Here is a 21100-nt window from a genome sequence, read left to right as displayed (position 1 = left end):
ATTTAAACATGTTTACAAATTTCACAACCAAAACAAAGTAAAACAAATTCTCCATGAGAAAGGAGAATGTACTTCACCCGGTAGCGGTTTCTAATTTTTAATTACATGCTATGAATTACATGACATTAGTTTATTGAAACAAGTAGTCAAAGAAGAAACAAATTCTGCAGAAACTACATTTTACTGTGAATTTCGTTCTAAATGCAAATTCTAAATGGTTTCTCTAAAATCAATTTCTCCAATGTTTATTTTGGGGGATAAGAAAAAAGCAAATAATAATTTTAGGTAGATGGAGATGGAAATTTTCTATAATTATCTCTAATGAAAATGAGTTTTATTATACTGTGAAAAATATCAACACAAGTAAAAATTTGTTTATACTAGAAAAAACATTGTGTAAAAAAATCCTTCCTTGTTTCAATTAAAATTTGAATTTTAATGTTTTATGAAAATTTTCTTTCTTTCTTTTCTTTTGGTTTTAATGGAAAAGTTTGAAAAATAGTGACAGAGTAATGAGCAGAAACTATATTTTCTTTTAGTTTAATTAAAGATGGACTATAATAGTAATTAAAACTAGTGCTTTATTTGAAAGCTTTTTGAGAAAAGTAGAAATAGAATGAGAAAAATTCGAATGATAAGAAAAGTAATTTTGAATGATAAAATTGTGACGACATAAATACCATAATTGGTTGATTTGGTTGAGGGGCATGCATAAACATCTCATCTTCGTCATCAGTCTCTGGTGGTGGTGGTCTTGGAGGTGGAATGTCACCACTGGGCAGAGGTGGACGTGGAGGTGCCATTTCTATTCAACATAAAATAATTAAGCAAAATTATTTACCATTTTTCAAGCTCTTCACTTTTTCGACAAAATACATAAAACTTTTTTCAAAATTTTAAATGCCAAATAATGGGAGAAGCAAAGCGTCTTTCAATTCTCTAAATTTACATTTTTAATTTTACTTCATTCAAATAAATAAACATTCTCTAAACTTTAAGAAAAAATATAAGAAATTTCAGCAAGTAAAGTACAATATTTTATAAATATTTTTCAATTTAGAGGAAAAACTTGTCAAAATGAGACAAATTGATTTGAAAATTATTAGATTTCTGAAAATACAAAAGATACTTGAAGAAATGTATTTTAAACTTAAAGAATGTTAATAGGTACAAATTTTCTTTTAATTTTTACGAACTTTGGAATAATTTTTAATAATTCTACAAACTGGCTTTTGTGTATTCTTTTATCAAATTTTTTCAAGTTTTCCCTAAAATTTAACAAATTTATTAAAATTCTATGCTGCACTTATTTGAATTTTTTAAACACTACCGGTCTTAATATTGTGCCACCCCTACTTTTTTCTATTAAATAACTTTGAACTTGAAAAAAATAATATCTTAAATTTTTTCCCTTTTATTTGCAAAAAACTGTTAAAATTCTGAAAATAATGTTAATTTTTCAATCAGATATTTAACAAAAAAAACATTCACTCTAAAAATGATTAGATACTCAAAAAGAAAACAACAATAACTTTATTTTTAAATAAATATTTAATCATTTATTACTTTTCCATGGGAATTAAGATTTTCAAAATTTAAAATTCAAACCTTTTGAAATTCAATAACTTCTTCAAAATTATTTTCATGATTTCAATTATTCAATTATTATTTTCTACAATTATTTTTAAATAAAATTCTTTTTTAAATCAATTATTTTTAATAATTTTTTACAAAGTTTTTTTTGAGAATGTTCAAATTTATTTGTTTACAATTCAATTTTACGAGAATTCGATTATTCAGAAATTCTTCAATGAAATTTTCATTAGAAAATGAAAACTTGGAATCATTTAAAAAAATTTTTAAAATAATTGAATTCTTTCGGCGATTTTTAATAAAATTTTTAAAAATAATTACATTTTTCTAAGAATTTGATTAAAATTGTATTAAAAATAATTGAAATTCTGCAAGAAGTTTTATTATTTATGAAAAAGAAAATAATTGAATTATTACGAAGAATTTCATAAAAAAGTTTCGAACAATTGACTGTTTTAAAAAATAATTATGCAAACTCTAGTTTTAGTAATTGAATTCCTGTGAAATTGTCATTTTAGAAAATAATTAAATATTCGTGTAGAATTTTTATCAAAATTATTTTTAAATAATTGAATTTTTTTGGTAAATTTTATAAAAATAGTAGATAACAAATTATTGAATTAAGAAATTTTTTTTAAAATAATTGAAATTTCGTCATAAATTTTATTAAAATTTTTGAAAATAATTGAATTTTATTAAAGTTCTTGAAAATAATTGAATTCTTGTGATGAATACTATTATTTATGAATAATTGAATTTTAAAATGAATTTTATTAAAATTCCTGAAAATAATTGAATTTTGACGAAAAATTTTGTTATTTATAAAGATAATTGAAATATTGACAGTTTTTTTTAAGATTTTTTGAAAATAATAAATTGAACTTTTGCGAAGAATTTTATTAATTTTGAAAACAATTGAATTCTTATGATGAATATTATTATTTATGAAAATAATTGAATTTTGCAATAATTTTTATTCAAATTCCTGAATATAATTGAATTTTGATATTTATAAAGATAATTGCAATATTGACGAGAATTTTTTAAAAAAATTTTGAAAATAATTGAATTTCTGTAAAGAATTTTGATATTAATAAATTAATTTTTTCGGAAGTTATAAATAAGAAATTATGCAAATCACTGAAAATGTTTGCTAAAAATCTGATTGAAAAATTAATATTTTTTTGTCGTCTAGGTGTCATTTTTTCAAACTTTTATCAGCTTCTTGAAAATAAAAAAAAATTTAGTTATTATATTTTACATGTTTACGGTCATTTAATATTCATAAAAAAGTAGCGTTTGCACAATCATCGCAGGTAGTGTAATTATTTTTCTATCAATATAAAATTCATTTTTTAAATAATTATACTCAAATTTTATATAGTAAAAAAATTAACAAATGTTGTTTAGCAAGAGCGATATATATTTAGTATTATGCAAAACTAAGAATAAGTTTAGTTTATCAATGTTATTAATTATTTGTTGCGTGCATTAGATACTTACGATTTCAATTTTCTGTCGCAGACAAAATATTGAAAAGAAAATAAAAAATTTTCTCCATAGAATTTGACATGCTTTAGAAAGCAATAACGTGAAAGATCGAAAATTGTGATACTTCCCAAGTTGTGACAATAAAAATTGAAAAATATGTTTCAAGACAATAAACATAAAGAGAGGTGGCATTCATTCTCATTTATAATAGATTTCAAGACAAACATGCATCTAGAGTGTGTACATACGCATAAAATCATCGAAATGATAAACAAGAAAAATAAAAAAATACGATGTAGTGAAATTACCTCTAGCTCGGTCTGACTTTTCTAATTCATCCACGGAAGCTAGATCGTTGTATAAGAGTTCAGGATTATCTCCTGACGAAATATAAAAAAAAATTAGCAAAGCAACGAATTAAAAATAAAAATAATTTTTAAATACAAGAAAAGTGTATTTTTTTCTCTACCCTTACGAAAACTTGTGACTTGCATGCAAAGTTTTTCTCAATAATTACCATAAAAATTTGTTCGGATAGAACATTTCGTTCTTTTATTTTTACGGTCTCTTAAGAAATTATGTACCTACGATAAACACAAAAGGATATCAGGCCTCGGATCGACTTTAAAGCACAAAAAGTCGTTTTATTTGATTAAAAATACAAAAAGAGTCGAAAAAGTCGAAAAAAATTCAGTGCTGTCACAAAAATTTTATTTTCTATTTCCCTGACCTCCCATTGATTTCCAAATTCAATAAATCATTCAAAAACTTGAATAACTTTATTCAATACCTAAATATTTTATTTTGAAAAATTTAAATTTAACACCTTTTGAAATTTAATAATTTCTAAAAATTAAAAATCATTCTTTCTTTATAAAGAACTTTAATAAAAAATTTTGAACATAATTGTTTTCCCCAAAATGTTAAAAAAAAATTCTAAAATATTTAAATGTTAGGTATTTTCATTTCGCAATATTTTGTATTTGAAATATATAATTTGAAAGTTTTGAAAATAATTGAATTTTAAAACATTAGAATGGAAAAAATTCTAAAAATTACTTTATTTCAAAAATATTTTAATAAAATTTTGAGAAGCTAATTTTCATTAATTTTTATTTTTAAATTTACACTTGGAGATTTTTCATTAAAATTTTTGAGAATTCAATTATTTCTAAAATTTGGAATTAAAATTCTTTAAAAATTGATTTTCAAAAATTGTAATATAATACTTGAAAAAAATCAATTAATTTCAATTAAATTTTACAAAATTTCAATCATTCAAATTTTTTTAAATTAATATTTTAAAAATTTAATTAACTTTAAAAAATTATTTAGAAATAATCTTTGACAGATATGTCTAGTTATTTTTAACACTACAAAAATCGAAATAATTTGCATTTTATACTGAAAATGTAGTATTTTGTTGCAATATTTAGAAAAAAATTAGAAAAAATCACAATTTTCGAAAATAAATCGAAAAAAGTTTCATTTTTTGAAAAAAGTCGAAAAAAGTTGAAAAAGTCATAATAGGTACCCGAGGCCTGGGATATTAATAAAATTATAAATTCATGATAATTAACAAATTTTTTCTTTTTTTTGGCAACCTGCAAATAAATATCTCCCCTATTTTTTTAATTTTAATAATAAAGATTAAATTTAGGTCCTAAATAATTTTTAAAAAATTGTCTCACCTTAACAATTTAAACATCGAAAGGTTTAAATTTCACCCCTTAACTCATTAAAAAATGAATAAATAAATAAAACTTATATTTCTGACGTGCTCCTAAGAAGCAAACGAATCATATTAGGTTATGTTTGTGCCAGATTTATCTTGATTAAAATTTCCTTTTAAATTATTTAAATTTGAAATTAATTTTTATTGAATATTTTTGATATAACGAAAACTTTAATATCAATAATTTGTAATAGAAATTGATTCTCTTTCTGTATTTTTACTCTAAAAATTATAAATATAACCTCAAATTTTTTTGCAATAAAATTCTTAGGTACCTTTCTTGGGAGCACATCACAGTTTTTCATTTACTTTAATAAAATAGAAATTTCCCTCTTTTGCGTAAAAAGAGAGAAAAAAGTAAGATTTTTCGTGAGGGCGAGTTATCATAAACAAGATTTCAAACAATAAAATAAAAAAGAAACATTTACTCAAAAAAAGTAAATTGGACAAATGGCAGGTTTGAATTGATATTTTCAAGTTTTGTAATTAATTGTGTACCTCCTCGAGCCCATTTTGGAAGAGGACTGACAGGTCGATGCAGTGGTTTATGGTTCTCCGTGGGAGAAATGACACGTAAAGTGCTGGGCGAGGGCTGATTCCTTAAAGGTTCACCAACTAATGGTTCAACAAGTTTTCTTTTTAATTAATTCACGAAAAACAATTCTAACAATAGGGAAAACACATTTTTATTTTTTAACGATAGTAAAAAAACGCGAATAGCAAAATATAAAGACTAGACCATTTTGTAATAGTAAATAAAACAGACGTGCACTTTACAATAATAATATATACATTTAAGAATATTAAAAATTCATTAATTGAATATGAAGAAAAATTCATGAAAATTTCACATGCGCCCTTAAGACTTTTATTATTGAAAAGTGGAAATAACAACCTTTTGAAAGTATAATTATTAATAACATTGTATGGAGTGTAAATGAAGAAAAACTAATCAAGTTCAGATGGTACACCTGAATTTATCCCAAGATTTATATTAAACCACCAGTTTTGAAAGACGGGTATAAATTGAATAAAAAGTCAACTCTAATGCTATCATGCAAATCTATTTTTGTGAAAAAGTAGATACCTTTCTCTGTGAAGTAATTGCAAGGTTTGCTTGTTACATGTTGGTCTGTAAAAAATATCAGTTTATTTTTACTTTCATTTTATTTTCATCTGATTATGAGAATATTGTAGTTGCGGACAGATTTATTTCCAAATATGTTCATCTCGAACAAAAATTTAATTTTCGAATTAATAAAATAACAATTCTTTATAATCACTGTCCGACACTGATTTTGCCCCTTGAATAATAATTCTAGTCACATTCGACAGATTTTGGCACATTTTTTGTTAAAAAATTACGAAAATCACAAAAATTACAAAAATCTGCAAATGAAAATGCCCTGCCACGTCGAATTTTTTAGAAAATTGTTGTTAAAAATAAAAAAGCGTGTTTCTGACTATCTTTTATTTTGAATATGTAAATAAAAAACAAAAGGAGCTAAAATCTTGTTCGTGGGTCCAATTAACAAATTTTTTGAAAATTAGTTCGCAATAAAAATGATCAATAAAAATTATTTTCTTAAATAGTAAAATTTTTTTTAAGAATTTAATAATTTTTTAAATAATAAACCTCTTCGCAGAATTTCAATTATTTTTAATACAATTTTCGAATCGAATTAATTGAATTTTAAAAGCATGAATTTTTAGAAATAATTGAATTTTGAAAAGTTTTCAAATTAAAATATTTAAAAATTTAAAATTTTTATAGTTTTAACTGAAAATTCTGTATAGAATTATTTTTTTTCAAAAGTTTAATTTAATTCTTTTTTTAAGTTTTTATTTTTCCGTTATATATTTAATTGAAGAAATTCCAAATAATCGAAATTTTTGTAAAATTGAATTGTAAACAAATGGATTTGAAAATTCTCAAAGAACTTTTTTAAAAATCATTAAAAATAGTTGATTTTAGTTAAAAATTGTAGAAAATAATAATTGTATTGAAATGATGAAAATAATTTTGAAGAAGTTACAGTAACAATATTCTTTTAATGTAAAATAATGATTTTATTACTCAGTCATCTTTAATTATTATAAGTTATTGAATTTAACAAGATTTGAATGTTTTAAAATCTTATGGGAAAATAATAATATTTTAAGTATTTATTAAAAAAGAAGTTATTGTCTCGGATTTTCCTAAAATTCTGGAATTTCATAAAATCATTATTGAAAGAAAATGGAAATTACTTTTTTCATGTTTTGTAATTTTTTTTTTTGAAATTACTTTTTTCTTTTTGTAATTTTTTTATAGGAATTCTAACATTAAAATAAACAATTAGCGAAAGAAAAAATTTTCGTCGACTAAACGTTGGTAACTTCAGTTTTATAATTATTCAAGGGCAGAAAAAAAATTCATTGACGTCGAACAGTGTAATTTACACTGTTGAAATTTAAAATTTTTAATTTTGTTCAAAAATATGCCCGCAACTGTTCTAAAATGGAAATCATCTCTAATCAAAGGATCAAACGTACTATTCTTTTATCACCGTAATTCATTGTCTTGAAAATATTCCTGAATAGATTTATTCTTCAAGAAAGATTATCGACAAATCGAGTGTTTAAAGGAGAAACAGAATGGAAATTGAAAATATATTTAAAATTGTAGTCGATCTTCAGTTGATGATTGAAGGAAGTGAAGATTGTTGCAGTTTGTGTTTTTTGTTCGAAACTTGTTACTCAAATCGAATTATCTTTAGTACTTTTATTTTGCGGTGATCACAATACGGGCCGTGACCCAAAGGTAGCACGACTTTTTTCCGCCCATATACGGATCAAGGGGTTAAGTGCGTATTGCCTTCCAACTACAAGCGTGATCTTGACATTAAGCGTTTTGCGTTTTAGGAACTAAAATTTTTTCAGTAAAACTCAAGGATATTGTTACTTGAAAATTATTCTCCAAAGTTTCAAAATAACTACTAGAAATAAAATTGTTAAATTTTTCAATTTTCAAATTCTTTTTTGTAAATGGATAACCATTTTGCATGAGTAACATTTAATTTCGATCCCTGATGAATTTACTGAATTCACTTTTAATATTTACTAAATCTACGCTTAGTGGAAAATGGTGTAAAAAAGGGATTAAAAATAAAGGGATAAGAGAATTAATAAAAGTAGACTTACCATCGCCAATGTGTAGTTGAGATATGGCAGGAGGAAGAATGACATCAGAGTCGGCGGTGACGGCCTTTCGCACTTGACCAACTGCTCCCAGGAGCTAAAAAGCAATCGATAATTAAACTCATTGCAAACCGATAGTGACAATTACATAAGAACTTGAAAAACTTCTTACGTTGCGATTGCTCTCTCTCCACTTGGACACTGCAGAGCCATCGTTTGTATTCATCGCCACTTTTTTCGCGTCCTGGACCATCGGAGCAACAGCTGAAACAAAATAGAAATTGTCAAAAAAGCAGACTTGGCACACGATAATAATTAATTTTAAAAAAGTAGCTTTCAAACTAAAAAAAGTAGTAATCGAAAAATTAAACTTGACGACCAAAAAACTCGTTTTAGACACTTCACAAAACTGACAAAAATTCCATTCTACATTTTATTTTCCTGACTGTTTCCTAATTTTCATCAAAAATATTTACTTCTCTCTTATCCTGATAACAAATTGAATTCCTACAACGCATTTTATTATTCATCAAAGAATTTAAATATTTATAAAAGAAATTTAATTCCTGCGAAGAATTTTATAAACATTTTTAAATAATTCATTTCCATCGACTAATTTTATGCAAATTCTAATTTAAATAATTAAATTCTTGAGAAATTTTTATTATTCGTGAAAAGAATTGAATTCTTACGAAGATTTTTACAAAATTTTTTAAAATAATTGAATTCTGTTTGGAAATTTTTAAAAAATAGAAGATATTGAAAATCATTGAATTAAAAAAAGTTTTTAAAAATAATTAAATTTTACAAAGAATTTTATGAAAATTTTTGACAACAATTGAATGTTTGTGTGACAATTTATTAAATTTTTTTTGAAAATAATCAAATTCCTAAAAAGCATTTTATTATTTAGGAAAATAATTGAATTCTTGAGAACGATTTTATTATTTATAAAAATAATTGAATTCTTACGCAGATTTTTACGAAATTTTTTTTAAATTATTGAATTCTGTTTGGTAATTTTATGAAAATAGCAGATATTGAAAATCATTTAATTACGAGCAGTTTATAAAAATACTTAAGTTTTAAAAAGAATTCTATTAAAATTTTTGACAATAATTGAATGTGGTTCAATTTTTAAATATTTTATTAAATTTTTTTGAAAGTAATTGAATTCCTACAAATCATTTTATTATTTATGAAAATAATTGAATTCTTGCCAACGATTTTATTAGAATTTTTTAAAATACCTCAAAACAATTGAATTTTTGAGAACAATTTTATTATTTGTTGACATAAAAAATTGAATTTCCATGAAAAATGTTATTATTAGTGAAAGTAATTAAATTATTGTGAAGAATTGTATGAAAAATTTGTTAAATAATTGATTTTTTCGCAATTTTTTTCAAAACGCTATTCTAAATTAATTGAATTCCTGTGAAAAAATTATTATTTATGAAAATAATTGAATTTTGGTTGAATTTTTTCAATTTTTGTTTTAAATAATTGAATTGTTTTGGGAAATTTGATGAAAATATTAGACATTGAAAATAATTGAATTTGGAATATTTTCTGAAAGTAATTGAATCGTTTTAAAGAATTTGATTATAATTTTTGAGAATAGTATTTTGATTTCTAGTATAAGCGAATTTAAAATAGTGTAAATTCTTAAAAAAACAGAAATAGTTGCTTTTAGTGGGTGAAATAAAAAAAAATTATCCGAATAGTAGGATAACGTAAAAAAAGTAGTAAATAGTAGGTTTTAGTGGATGAGTGCGAATAAAATAAATAAATGAAATTAAAAACAAAAATAGAATAGGAGAAGAGTATACAAGGACGTGAAAGTGAGAATCACCATTCTGAAGTGCGTCGATGGCTCTGTTGACTCTTTCGATGAACGCAGGGTCCTCGCTGTTGTCGCTCTCCTGCTTAGCTACCAAAATGACTCTGTTCGCCAGCCTGGCGTTGGCGGAAGTGTTGTCCACCATTTTCTGTGGGTTGTTCTTGGCGATCGCGTCCTCGCAGAGGAAGGAATGTTTCTGCATCTGCTCCTCGGACGCCCTGATGAAGTCGCCGCTGTCGGTCGCCTCGTCGCAGAGCGCCCTCACTCTCTGGATGGTGTCCGCGTACTGCTGCCTCAGGTTCTCGAAGTGCTCGTCAGCTGCCTTGCTCTCGGGGTAGGTCATTCGAATGCGCCCAGCGTTCACTAGCTGCGGAGTCAGGGACTCGATTTGCGAAGCGCTGGCATTGAGAGCCTCCGCCAACTTCTTATTTCCGCCACTGCCACCAGCCGCCACCATCTTCGCCGTCTTCGCGGCCCTGTTCGAGAACGTCTGCAGTGCGAGGGTCTTGTCGTTGAAGTTCTGCTCCCTATTCGGTGTTCCTTCGGGGGCCAGGACGGCCTCTGTGAATTGCTTCAGGGGCGTCGTGATGTCGATGAAGTCCTCAACCACCCGCGACACAACCGCCTGTTGAATTTTGTTCTTCAGCTCGCGGAGTTTGTGCGACAATTGACGAGCGATTTCCTGAGCTTGAGGACTCGAGCCCTGTCCACGATGACAGAGGTCTTCCAGCTGACGCGATAGACTCTCCACCTCGTCACAGAGTTGAAGGATTTCGGCTTTGTGAATTCCTGGCAATCCGTCGGCCACCTAAATGTCAAGAAAACTCATTACTTCATTGATTGAATCATAAGTCACGCTGGGTCTCAAATAACTTCTTTTTAGGGTTTCGTGGCTTAAAAACGGACGAAAACCCTTATACAGAGACTTAAGCGTCCGACTGCAGTTCCTAACGGAAATTTTTGCGAAGTCCGCAACATTTTTAAAAACAAATAATAAAGGTTTTTTTTCAAAATAAATTCATTTACCCAATTTTTTCCCCAATTTCCAGACAAAATTTTTACTTTTTCCCTGACCCTAAAGAATATTCTAATTCACTTTAAAAATTATTAGAAACTCAAAAAAAAAATTCTATTACATTTATTTACGAATTTTTTTCATTTTTAAATAAATATTTAATCATTATTATTTTTCCATATAGAAATTATGATTTTCAAAAATTTCAAATTCAAACTTTTTGAAATTCAATAACTGATAAAAATATTATTGTATGTAAAACATGAAGAAATAGATCACTCCGAGTCTTCATGTTTTATAATAATAAAAAATGACCGAGTGGTAAAATAATAATTAGTTTATAATATAAGAAAATTGTTACTGTAACTTCTTTAAAATTATGTTTACCATTTCAATTGAATTCATTTATTATTTTCTACAATTTTTAACTACAATCTTTCTTTAAATCAATTATTTTTAATAATTTTTTAAAGAAAAAGTTCTTTGAGAATTTTCAAATCCACTTGTTTACAATTCAATTTAATGAAATTTAGATTATTCGGAAATTCTTCAATTAAATATATAATATGTTAGAAAATAAAAAATTCAAAGTTTAATAATTTTAAAAACTGCAATTAAACTTTTTTCAACAAAAACATTTTAGAAATTCAATTATTTAATTTCTCGAAAAATGGGATTATTCTTAAAAAAGTTTATTAAAATTTGTCCAGGGTTGCCCCAAATATTTTATTTTATTTTTCCCTGACTTTTCCCTGATTTTCAGACAAAATTTTCACTTTTTCCCTGACCCTAAAGAATATTCTAATTCACTCTAAAAATTATTAGATACTCAAAAAAAAAAACATTCTACTACATTTACTTACGAATTTCTTAAATTGTAAAATTATTCGCAAACATCAATAACTAAATTTTTAAATAAGTATTTAATTATTATTTTTCCATAGGAATTAAAATTCTTCAAAACATTTAAATTCAAACATTTTTAAAATTAAACAACTTATAAGAATATTATTATAAAACATGAAGATATCAATTACTCCGAGTCTTCGACTCGGAGTGATTGATGTCTTCATGTTTTATAAAAATTTTAATTTCCAAAACAATTTTCAAAAAAGAATTAAATTATGTATTACAAAAATTATAATAAAATTCTAAGCAAAAATTCAATTATTTTCATAAATAATAAAATTCTTCACATGGTTTCAATTATTTTTAATACAATTTTAGATAAATTTCTCGAAAAATAAAATTATCTTCAAAATTTTTTGCAAGAATTAAATTAGGTACATTTTACAAATAATGAAATTCTTCGCTGAAATTCAAAAATTTTCAAAATTTACATTTTTAATACAAGTTTTCAAAAGAATATAATTATTTAAATAAAATGTAATAAAATTCGTTGCATAAATTCAATTATTTTTACAAGTAATAAAATTTTTCACATGAATTCAATTATTTAAAAAAATTGATAAAATTCGTTGTAAGAATTCCATTATTTTCATAAATTATAAAATTTTTCTGAGGATTTCAATTCTTATAATACAATTTAAAGTAAATTCCTAGCAAAATGGAATTATTCTCTTAATTTTTTTCTAAGAATTTAATTACATTTCACGAATATAATGAAATTCTTCGCTGAAATTCAAATATTTTCACAATCTACTTTTTTAATAAAAGTTCTCAAAAGAATTCAATTATTTAAAAAAAAAATTGAAAAAATTCATTGCAAGAATTCAATTACTTTTATAAATTAATAAAATTCTTCACAGAGTTTCAATTATTCTTAATACAATTTTAAGTAAATTCTTCGAAAAATGTAATTATTTTCCAAAAATTTTATTAAAATTTTTCAAAAGAATTCAATTATCAATTATTTTTAAAAATTCATGCTATAATGCTTTTAAATTTTAACTAATATTAATTTTCAAATCAATTTTTATTGGAAAATTCTACAAGAATTAAATTATTTAAATACAAATATAAATAATTTATTGAATTAAAGAATGTTTTTCGAAACTAAATTATGATAAAAAATTTTATCAACAAACTTGAATTTTTTCAAAAAACTTTAATAAAATGTTCAAGAATAATTAAATTTTACGAGGAATTCAATTAAAATTGTATTAAAAATAATTGAAATTCTATGATGAATTTTATTATTCATGAAAATAATTGAATTTTTGTAAAAAATGTTATTATTTTTGAAAATAATTGAATTATTGCGAAGTTTGCTTAGAATTTTATCAAAAATTTTTTTTTAAATAATTGAATTCTTTTGAAAAATTTTATTAAAACTGTAGATATTGAAAATCATTGAATTGAGAAAAATTATTTGAAAATAATTGAAAATTTGCAAAGAATTTTATTAAAATTTTTGAAAATAATTAAAATTTGGAGAAGAATTTTATTATTTTTAAAGATAATTAAATTTCGACGAGAATTTTTTAAAATTTTTTAACATAATTGAATTTTTGCGAAGAATTTTATTACTTTTGAAAATAATTGAATTTCTGCAATCATTTGTAACTTCTCCAAAATTCAATTTTTTCCGGTTACTTAAATAAAAATCCCTGACTTTTCCCTGAATTCCCTGATTTCCCTAACCTGTGGCAACCCTGTTGTCGAAAGAATTGAATTATTTAAAAATTTGTTGATAAAATTATGTAATAAGAATTGAATTTTAAGAAACATTCAATTTTTCAACAAATTATCTATGTTTATATTTAAATAATTGAATACTCGGTGAATTTTCTAATAAAAATGGATTTAAAAATAAAGTTCATAGTTAAAGTTTTAGATAATAATTGAATTTTGGAGATGTTACTAATAATTGCAATTTTTAGAAATAATTAAATTTTGTAAAGGTTTCAAATTTAAATCTTTGAAAATCTGAATTTTTCATACTTTTAACTAACAAATTCTGTAGAATTAATTTTTATTATTCATGAAAATAATGGAACCTCCTTAAAAAATTTTATTATTTATGAAAATAAGTCATTTGCGAATAAATTTATAAAAAATTTGTAAATAATTGAATTTTTCTTAAAACTGAAATCTGATATAACGAATTTTAACAACACATTTTTAAATAATTGAATTCTTTCGACGAATTTTAATAAAATTTTTAAAAATAATTACATTTTTTGAGGAATTTGATTAAAATTGTATTTAAGATAATTGAATCCTTGTATACAATCTTATTATATTTATGAAAATAATGGAATTATTGAGAAGAAATTTTCAAAAAATTTGTAAATAATTAAATTCCTGTGAAATAATTATTATATTATAAAAATAATAAAATTAAATGTTTTTTATCAAAAACTTTTAAAATTTTTGAATTCTTTTGAAAAATTTTATTAAAATAGTAGATAATAAAAAATCATTGAGTTCAGGAAAATTTTTTAAATAATTGAAATTTTTACGAAAATTCTATTTAAATTTTTGAGAATAATTGAATTTCAGGAAAGAATTTTATTATTTACAAAGATAATTGACATTTTTTCGAGAATTTTTGTTTTTTAATTACTTTTGAAAATAATTGAATTTCTGCAATCATTTGTAACTTTTTTAAAATTCATTTTTTTAGTGTTTTTAACTAAAATTCTTCTTGAAATCTATTACTTTTAATAATTAATTAAATATAGATTAAAAAAATTAAACTTATTTCAGAAGAATTTGAATTATTAAAATTTTTCAAAAATCTAAGTTTTTGAGATGTCTCTTGATAATTTTGAGAATAAAATGAAAAAATCGTTTAATAAAATTCAATTCTCATCTCAACCATAGATAAACGAAAATTGTGTAGTTTCAAGAAACGTAAAGTAGAATTAAAAATTTTAAGATGGCGGACCAAATATGGCGTCAAATATAAAGTAAAATTTGAAATTTTTGGTCACTATTTTTCAAATTACCAAAATGTTATTCGATGCGCCTAAATTTAAATCCTCAGGTGTTTTTGGGGTTCCTGATTAGGAATTCGATCCGTTTTCAAAAATTCAAAATGTCGGATCTAATATGTCGGACAAAAATGTAAAAATTCGTTCAGTTGGCTTAAATCTTTTCACTCGGTGGTTTTGAGGTCGCTGATTATAAATTCGATGTTAGTTTTCAAAAATTCAAAATGTCGGATTCAATATGGCGGAAGAAATTTTTAAAAAATCAATTAATTGGCCTAAATCTTGTCACTTAGGGGTTATAAGATTTAAAAGTCTTATTATTATTATTATTATTATTTTTATAAATAAAAACAATCTAAGTCCATCGTTTAAATCGAGTGTTGATTAAGCTCTAAAAAAATTTAAAAAATTAGTTTTTTTTTCAAAATCATCACGAGACATTCTCAAAATGAATCCAGAAAATCCAAATGGACTTTAAATGGTACTTTTGGGTTGAAGTTATTTGAGACCCACCGTGAAGTTTTCTATAAACAACAAACTGCGGCTTGAGTCACTAAAATGAGATTCGAGGGGCTGACGACTCTCAAAGTCTCAATTACATTGTATGAAGAAATAAATTTGGGTCATTACGGAAATAATAAACTTTCTCAATTTGCGCGATATTTTCAAAAGAGGTTAACTTGGCAATTGAGAATAATTTTACATTTCGAGTTTTGTGTGTTAAAAATAAGATTTCGAACTATTCACCACTTTTGAATAAATTTAAGAATAGATATTAGAGTAGTCGACCCCTAGGTGAGGTGAGATTGTAAATGAGATGGTGAATCGGAAAAAGTGATGTTCAAAAGCAATATTGATTCCATTTAACTAATAAGTCTCTCACAGAACTTACAGCCACAAATTGATGATTCTATCCGTTTGTATCGTTTCGAGAGCAAGAAAGAAGAGTACAGAGCTCAAAATTAGGACAAAAAGTGTGCAAATCTTTTAGTGAGTACCTTCTTTCCCTCGTGGACGATGAGGGCGATGGCCTTGCGACCGAGCCCCTTGTCGTCGTGCTGAGGATTCAGAAGCCACTTGTTGGCCTGCTCGAGGCGACCGGCGACCGTGTGAGCTGCCTGGACGGTTCCCGACTTGTCGGCCGCCACGAGAGCCGAAGCCACGTTCGAGCGGAGCAGGTTCAACTTCTCCTTGATGCTTCGGGCCAGTGCTTCAGCCTGAGGAGTGTTGCCTGAAATTAGAAACATTATCAAGGTTTAATAAATTGATTGTTCAATTTTTAAATCAAATTTCTTTCCCTGTAGTTAAATTTTTATACTAGTAAATTGGTGACAGGAATTACAGTGATATTTTCATGCAATATTATCCAAAAAAAGGGATTTTTTAAATTAAGTAAAAAATTATAGTATTTTATAGACTTTTTTATTTTTTCCTTTAATTGAAAGGATTTTTTGTTAAATTTTGCACGATTTGCACGATTCAAGTTGAAGAAATAAATTTTCAAAAATATTTTATAAAATCCCTTCATTTTTCCCGCAGATTTTTTTGGCTTAAAAAATTCCACAACAAATACATTAAAAATAAGAATTTCAGATTTTTCAGGAACATTGCAGCTTTATGTTCTTAAATATAAAAGAGTTTATTATTATTTTTCTGAAATTTATAAATCTTTGGCCTCTACCCGAAAAATTAATCAAGGTATTAACGAAAATTTTCCTGAAATTTTTAAGAAAATTATATAATATTAACACGTACCTATATATAACTGAAGTTCTAAACGATAAATACAAGGAATTTCATTTCGTATAAGTTGCACTTTTTTTTATCTCGATATTTCTCGGTGGCAATCTGATAATAATTATGAACTTTTTACTTCGAAAAAGTATAAAAACACTCAAATTTCAGTGTCAAAGTTTGAGACTTAAATAAATTCATTTGAGCTTGTAAAAAGTTTAAATGATTTTCATTAAAATATACCTGTTCATATTGAAAACATTCAATTCATAACTAAAATTGTAATTGAAAATAATTTTTAAATCAATTTTTATTAGAAAATTCTAAGAGAAACCAATTATTTAAATACAAAAATAAAAAATTTATTCAATAATTGAATGTTTCTTAAAATTCAATTCTGGTAAAGAATTTTATCAACAAATTTTTAAATACATGTTTTGAAAGGAATTCGATTAAAATTGTATGAAAAATAACAATAATAATAATAATAATAATAATAATAATAATAATAATAATAATAATAATAATAATAATTATTATTATTATTATTATTATTATTATTAATAATAATTGAATTATTGCGAAGAATTTTATAAAAAAAGTTTCAAACAATTGACTTTTTCGAAAACATTTATGCAACTTCTATTTTAAATAATTGAATTCCTGTAAAATTTTCATTAGTTTAGAAAATAATTGAATATTCGTGTAAAATTTTGTCAAAATTGTTTTTAAATAATTGAATTCTTTTGGAAAATTTTATTAAAATAATAAATATACAAATTATTACTGAATTAAGAAAAATTGTTGAAAATAAATGAAATTTTGACATGAATTTTATTAAATTTTTTGAAAATAATTGAATTTGATTACTTTTGAAAATAATTGAATTCTTGTAATGAATATTGTTATTTATGGAAATAATTGAACTTTTACAATGTTTATCAAAATTCCTGAAAATAATTCAATTTTGTAGAAGAATTTTGTAATTAATTTATAAAAATAATTGAAATGTTAACATTTATTTCAGATTTTTTGAAAATAATTGAATTTCTGCGAAGAATTTAATGCCCAATTTTAACACATTTGATTGTTTCGAAAAAATTTATGCAAATTCTATTTTAGGTACATAATTGAATTTCTCTGAAATTTTTATTTTCTTTGAAAAATAACTGAATGTTTATGTAGAATTTTATCAAAAATTTTTTTTTAAATAATTGAATTTTTTTGGGAAATTTTATTAAAATAGTAAAATATTGAAAATTATTAAATTAAGAAAATTTTTTGAAAATTGAAATTTTGAACTGAATTTTATTAAAATTTTTGTATATAATTGAATTAAATCTACTTACTTTTGAAAATATTTGAATTCTTGTGATGAATATTGTTATTTATGAAAATAATTAAATTTTGCAGTGAATTTTATTAAAAATACTGAAAATAATTGAATTTTGTCGAAGAATTTTGCTATTCATTTCTAAAGATAATTGAAATGTTGACAATTTTTTTTAGATTTTTTGAAAATAATTGAATTTCTGCGAAGAATTTTTTATTATTTTTGAAAATAATTGAATTCTTATGATGAATATGATTATTTCCGAAAATAATTAAATCCCTGAAAGGAATTTTACAATTTATAAAAATAATTAAATTATTGTGAAGAATTTGATGTCAAATTTTAACACATTTGATTTTTTCGAAAAAATTTACGCAAATTCTGTTTTACATAATTGAATTTCTCTGAAATTTTTATTTTTTCAAAAATAATTGAATGTTCATGTAAAATTCTATCAAAAATTTTGTTTCTAAATGACTGAATTTTTTTGGGAAATTTTATTAAAATAGTAGATTATTGAAAATTATTGAATTAAGATAAATTTTTGAAAATAATTGAATTGTGCAACAAAATTTATTAAAATTCCTGAAAATAATTTTGATATTTACTAAGATACCTAGTTGAATTCTTTAAAGGAATTGCGTTAAGATTTTTAAAATTGAAACTAATTTCTATAGAATTTAAATTAAAACTTTTCAAAAAAAATACTTTCATTAAAAAAGACACAAAGTTTCAGAATTGTCTTATAAATTCTAAACATTTAATTTTTTCCAGTACTTTTAATAAAAATCTTTGACTTTTCCCTGATTTCCCTGACCTGTTGATTCCCTGACATTTTTCTCAAAAAATTCAAAAAATTTTGTGTTTTGGTAAAAATGTAAAATTTTAGAGGTTTATTATCTACTTTTTTAGATAAAGAATCGAATGCTTCCCTTTAGTGCACCCGAGAAACCCTGCGATTGGATTTTGTCGAAACTTCTTACTCCTGAGTAACAAGTTTTAAGCGAATTTGATAAATTTTTGAAAAATTAGATTTTGCTATTTTCTTATAAGTATTTTATCTATTGTTTATAATATTTATAATCGTACTACCGTAATTTATTATTTTTTTAATTGTAGCAACGGCCATTCGGAAGAGAAAAAAATTTACCCCAAATTAATATTGGTTGACTTTTATAAGAATAACATAAACTTTTCAGGGATACAATTTTAATAAAATTCTAAGCAAAATTTTAATTCTAGGTATTTTTAACATTTTTTTTTAATTCTCTTTAAAATGTCAATTATTTATCCTGGAAACTTAATTATTTTCAAAAGTTCTGATAAAATTAATTAAGTGTTGAAGTTAAAGATAAAATTTCTGATAAAATTCTTTGCAAAATTCAATTATCTTCAAAAATAAGAAAATTCTTCTCAGAAATTCAATTATTATCAAAATTTTTTTTAAATTCTCCTGAAAATTTCAATTATTTTTATAAATGTCAAAATTCTTCTGCAACATTCAATTACTTTTAAAAATTTTTTTAAAAATCTATTCAAAATTTTAATTATCTTTATAAATAATAAAATTCAATTATTTGCAAAATTTTTAATAAAATTGTACGCAAGCATTTAATTATTTTCATAAAAAATAATTAAATATTTTAATTATTATAAAACATGAAGACATCGATTGCCCCGAGTCGACGACTCGGAGTGATCGATTTCTTCATGTTTTATAACAATTTTCTGTAAGTTGTTTAATTTCAAAAGGGTTTGAATTTGCATGTTTTAAAAATCTTAATTTCTATGGAAAAATAATCATAATTATAAATATTCATTTAAAAGAGAAGTTATTGATTTCGAAAAATTTGAAAGAAATTTGTAAATAAATGTAAATTATTTCCTTATGAAAATTGAGAATTTCCTACAAAAATATTAAGAAACGGAAATATGTTATGTTTTTTTCCCCCAAAGAGAAGAATGATTTTGTGAACAATATTGTTTAGAAAAAAAGATTTCTGCTATTTAAAATTTAAGTCGAAAAGTAATTGAAAAATGTAAAAAAAAGTCAATTAGTCGCAGTTTACTAAAAAAAAAATCTCGAAAAAGTCGATTAGTTGCAGTTTTTCACAAAAAAGTCGAAAAAGTCACATTTCCTTAGAAAAGTAGAAAAAAGTCGCACAATCCGAGCCCTGACATAAGTGGGACATATGTCCCACTTTAGAAAAGTGTCTTCCGTTTTCAAAATCGATTTTTTAAAATCCTTGATCCCTTAACTTTAAAATTTAATTTCAAAAATTAAGTGGGTAAAAAAAAAAATAAATGGAAAAAAAATAAATGGATGCCAGCTTAATAAAACCTTCTTAATAAATAAAGATGGGTAATAATAAAATAAGAACCTTTTCCTTGCTGACGAAGTTCGCACAGAGCATTGGTCATTGTAGTGATTTCGGACGCCAACTTGGCCAGTGGCTCGGCCTGCGAGGGTGGAAGGTAGCGATCCGCCAATCGCTGCGTTTGGTCGATTATCTGACGAATGCTCTTCTCGCCCACTCCGCCACGCAGAGCGTCGCCGTTGTCGAGCCAATCGAAAGCCTCTCTTATTCTGGACTCTATGGCACTTTGGGCTTTCTTCAGTACCTAAAAATTAAGAAACTCCAATTAGAATTCGCCCAGTCGCGTCTATAATTATTATAAAGAAAATGAATACCGTCAACTGATCTGCATCCCACTCCTCCTCGTCGTAAGTCGTCAACTGGAGAACGCGAATAATTTCATTGAGTTCGTCGGACATTCGTCCCGACAGGTAGTTACGGTTTTCAGCTGCCTCCTCCGCTCCTTTCCCACCGTGGGAGATGATGTGAATAAAGATTTTCATTGAACAAATGAGAATTGGAGCGAGTGTCTTGACCTGATCGAGACACCTGACCAGAATCTCCCGATGGACTTGATGGGTTAATTCCTTCTCACGAGCACTTACTTCTCTAGATACTTTGCTAAGGCATGGACTAAGGTTCTTTAAAAAGTGCACCAGATCCTCCATTGTCTCAATGACTTCTGCAACTGCCAAATAATCCAAAACTCGTTTGCACTCGCGAATTATTTTGCGAACTTCGCTCTCATCGAAACACAACAAAAGTGAACTTGTTCCCTGCAGTATACCACGTGAACCTTCAATTAATTTTTTTCTGAAAATCATCAGTTCCAAACGTTTCTGTTAATAAACATCTCTTTAACTGTGTCAAATTGTAAATTAAAATTAAAAAAATCCTTTCATTTTTTATTGTATTAAATT

General features: G+C 24.6%; 1 protein-coding gene across 5 annotated transcripts in view; it reads right to left on the bottom strand.

Moving 5' to 3' along the window:
• The window catches only part of LOC122507412 (vinculin), a 44311-nt gene that overhangs the window by 12044 nt on the left and 11167 nt on the right, over positions 1-21100 (bottom strand). For 2 of the 5 annotated variants that reach the window (XM_043620107.1, XM_043620108.1), the window contains 10 exons: positions 20516-20993; positions 20205-20445; positions 15755-15987; positions 9855-10650; positions 8172-8263; positions 8003-8096; positions 5907-5951; positions 5318-5434; positions 3393-3464; positions 681-805 (listed from right to left, as the gene is read on the bottom strand). In XM_043620107.1, coding sequence (XP_043476042.1) covers positions 681-805; positions 3393-3464; positions 5318-5434; positions 5907-5951; positions 8003-8096; positions 8172-8263; positions 9855-10650; positions 15755-15987; positions 20205-20445; positions 20516-20993 — 2293 coding nt within the window. The remainder of the gene's footprint in view (positions 1-680; positions 806-3392; positions 3465-5317; positions 5435-5906; positions 5952-8002; positions 8097-8171; positions 8264-9854; positions 10651-15754; positions 15988-20204; positions 20446-20515; positions 20994-21100) is intronic. The other 3 variants (XM_043620109.1, XM_043620110.1, XM_043620111.1) reach the window with 3 other exon arrangements.

This window comes from Leptopilina heterotoma, unplaced genomic scaffold (genome assembly GCF_015476425.1).
Source record: "Leptopilina heterotoma isolate Lh14 unplaced genomic scaffold, ASM1547642v1 Lhet_47, whole genome shotgun sequence".
Lineage (NCBI taxonomy): Eukaryota > Metazoa > Arthropoda > Insecta > Hymenoptera > Figitidae > Leptopilina > Leptopilina heterotoma.
This window is presented reverse-complemented; position numbering and strand designations above follow the sequence as displayed.